This window comes from Benincasa hispida, chromosome 12 (genome assembly GCF_027475165.1).
Source record: "Benincasa hispida cultivar pf3 chromosome 12, pf3_genome.v1.1, whole genome shotgun sequence".
Lineage (NCBI taxonomy): Eukaryota > Viridiplantae > Streptophyta > Magnoliopsida > Cucurbitales > Cucurbitaceae > Benincasa > Benincasa hispida.
The window spans coordinates 12442163-12445593 of record NC_143489.1 but is presented as its reverse complement, the minus strand read 5'-3'; the positions used below and the strand labels follow the sequence as shown (position 1 = coordinate 12445593).

Here is a 3431-nt window from a genome sequence, read left to right as displayed (position 1 = left end):
AAAAGTATTCGATCACTCCATCAATTTTCAATTTTACGGAATAAGTGATCTTTTAATTATGTGTCTAATAAATTATTAACCTACTTTCTACCATTTAAAAATTTATTTATTTAACACAAGATTAAAAATTATAGGATCATATGTGTCTAATATACACATTAAATTTTTTAAAAAATATCAAATGTTTTAGCTAAAATTAAAAGTTCTAAAACTTATCAAATACTTTTGAAGCTTATAAAGCTATTAAACACAAAATAAAAAATTTAAAATTGAAAGTAAAATATACCACTTTTAAAACACTAAAAGATATTATACATAAAATTTGAAAGTTTATAAATTAAAATAGTAAATTATGCCATTTTCATCCAGTAGTAAGAGAAAGGCAAAGTGAATAAGGGTAAGCGCGTTGATAATTAATATGCATTAACTAAATGTATATATACAGGGAAGAAGAAACTGTTACTAAAGTGACATTTTTGGCTCTCTAAAATATGGTAAATTTCAATTTGATATTTCTTTCAAATAGTAGTAATTTTGATGATAAATAAGGCAAGAGCGGTTGGAATTAATGAAAGACAGGTTCTGAAATTAGTGCTCATAATTTCAATTATTTTGGAATTTCCCATTGGATAGGTTTTGGGGGAAGGGAAATGAGGTTCCATATGAGTCATCATTTTCCCCTCTTCTTCCACCCTGAAAAAATTTCAGACCGTTTTGTTTTTAATCTTTCTGGCTGACCAGTGGGTTTGAGAAACAGAAAGAGAAAACCCTCATCTCTCTCTCTTCCTCTGAAATCCTAATCATGATTACAACACGACGAAACTGCTACCTAAGAAAATGAAACCCAACGAAAAAGATAGCAATCGCCATTAATACCTCTCTCTCCCACGTACCTCTTCTTTTTCAACATTAACATACAATACAACAAACTAAGTGGATGTGGCTCTGTCTCTCCTCGTTTCCGCCATGGCTGCTGCTCCTTCACCCACTTCCTTCAATTCCTCGCCTGCTCCCACCCTCCACCACTGTTCATCCCTTTTCACGCCGGTGAGTCTTTTACACCGCAATTTCTTCAATTTCCCCTCTTTTTTTTCCTTTTTCCCTCCCCACAATGATGGGTTTTATTGTAGATTCAAGAATCCGAGAGGGAAGGGCGGGAGGATGCCATTCCTGTTGACAATCGGACTCAGAATACAGCCGCCGGGACTGGCGGCTGCACGGACCGGGGAACGAGTCCGAAGCATCACTCGACGCCGCTGAACCGGACCAAGAACGGAAAATCACATACGGTTAAGAAACGGTCGGAGTCGGAGTCGGATTCCGTGTCGAGTTCCGATGGGCCGGTGTCGTGTAACCGTTGCCGTCCTCACGTGCGAGAGAAGATCTCCGTTGTTCCGCTGGATAACAACAACGGCGTCAATAAACAAACCTATTTCTCCATGGCGAGTCCTAATGGCATTTTCAAATCCCTGATTTCGTCGTTAACGCGGAAGAGTCCGAAATCGATAAATGAATCTTCGGCTCTAACGGCTCGAGAAGAGCAATGGAGGGCCGCCGTCACGGAGCTGTCGCAGAAGCTAGTTCAGGCGACGAGAAAGAGAGATGAGGCTATTATGGAAGCTTCTAGATTAAAATACGCCATGGCTGAACTGGAGAAGAAGCTGGACAAACTCGAGACGTATTGCCATGGTTTGAAATCCGGGATAGAAGAATGCAGCGGCAATTCGCCTTGCCAAATTGGGATGTATAATCAAATCCAGAGTTTTCAACAGAGGAATCAGAAGCAAGTTATAGAACATTTCTTAGTTTCAGTATCTGAATCTCGATCGTCGATTCGGCTTCTTAGCCGGTCACTTACTCTGCAACTCCGCCACGTCGGAGCCAAAGTATACGAACGAATTTCCGTTCTTCTTCAACCTTACGATGTCAAAATCTCATTCTCCAAGAACCCTAGAAGCATGCTTTTCTACCTGGAAGCTCTGCTCAACCAAGCTTTTTTCGAGGATTTCGAATCGATAGGGTTTCAAAAAAACGCATCAACTCAGGTTCTAAATCCAATCGAAAGATGCGAAACGAATTTCGAATGTTTCAATTTTCTCCATGAATTAACCTGGGAGGAGGTTTTAAGCAAAGGCACGAAGCATTTCAGCGAGGATTTCAGCCGATTTTGCGACCGGAAAATGAGCGAGATCGTCGCGATGCTCGGATGGAACAGAGCCTGGCCGGAGCCGCTGCTGCAGGCATTCTTCAGCGCGTCGAAGAGCGTGTGGCTTCTGCACCTACTGGCGAACTCCGTACATCCGAATCTGCCGATTTTCAGAGTGGATAAAGAGGCCGATTTCGATTCCGTTTACATGGAGGACATGGGCGGCGATAAGGCCAGAAAGCTGATACCGTCGTTGGTCAGAATAATGATTGCACCTGGTTTCTATGTCTACGGCAGCGTGGTTAAATGCAAAGTGTTGTGCAGGTATAACGCCGCCACCGCCGCCGCCACCGCCGCCGCCTCCGCCGTAACCGCCGCGGCATTGTCACCGTAATGGAGGTGGAGTAGGAAAAAGAATCTATGACTTTGGGGGAAAAAACAAAATTTCTCGCTCATTTTGTTTCTTTTTGTTTTCTAGAAATCCAAAGATGTGATTTAGTTTAGGTGGTTGAATGGGTATAATCAATGTAGAATTTTAGGATTTGCAGTGTGGTTTTAATAATAATAATAATAATAATAATAATAATAATAATAATATGTTTCCAAGGGCGAAAGTGAAGAAGAGCAAGAAATTTGCATTTTCTTTTCTGAATTGTTCTTTGTATGGTCTATTTTTTCATTATTATTATTATTATTATTATTATTTCTTTTTGGTAGTTTGAGATATGAGTTTGGCTTTTTATTGTTGAAGAGAGATCCAAGGAAGATGAAGGATGCCCCCATGTGAGTGAAGTTGCTTTCACTTCTGCAACTATTTTGAATCTTTTGAAACTTACAATTGATAATTCTCTTCAACTTTGTCTTTTGTAGGTCAATCTTCACACTTGGTCCTAAACTTTGCAATAAAAAAATTTCTACAAATTGAGAAACTTACCATTTTTATTAGCGATTTTGCTCATTAAAATTTTAAGAATACTTGCATTTGGTATTTTGATTTTCCAAGATGTATCTTTTTCGGTCTAGGATTTTTTAAGAAAATGCTTAAAAGATTCCTAAAGATTTTTTTTTTTTTTTAAATAATAATTTTGAATAATTAATGATATTTTAAATTAGGACAATAATTTTTTTAAAAAATTATCACTCTCTAAAATTATTTTTAAAATAATTTTTGAAATTTAAAATGATATATAATTGTTTAATATAATTTAAAAAATTACTTGAATGACTTTTTAAGCTTATTTATGAGAATTTGGTAGCCAAACTAAAGAGGCCAAATACACCTATC

At 37.8% G+C, this 3431-nt stretch overlaps 1 protein-coding gene across 1 annotated transcript; it reads left to right on the top strand.

Annotated features, from left to right (window-relative positions):
* The first annotated feature begins 570 nt into the window (after positions 1–570).
* LOC120068280 (cyclin-dependent kinase-like protein) lies at positions 571–2760 on the top strand. The gene is made up of 2 exons (XM_039019998.2): positions 571–1047; positions 1131–2760. The coding sequence occupies exons 1-2, from the start codon at positions 967–969 to the stop codon at positions 2538–2540; spliced, it is 1491 nt and encodes a 496-aa protein (XP_038875926.1). The 5' UTR covers positions 571–966; the 3' UTR covers positions 2541–2760.
* Positions 2761–3431: the final 671 nt, after the last annotated feature.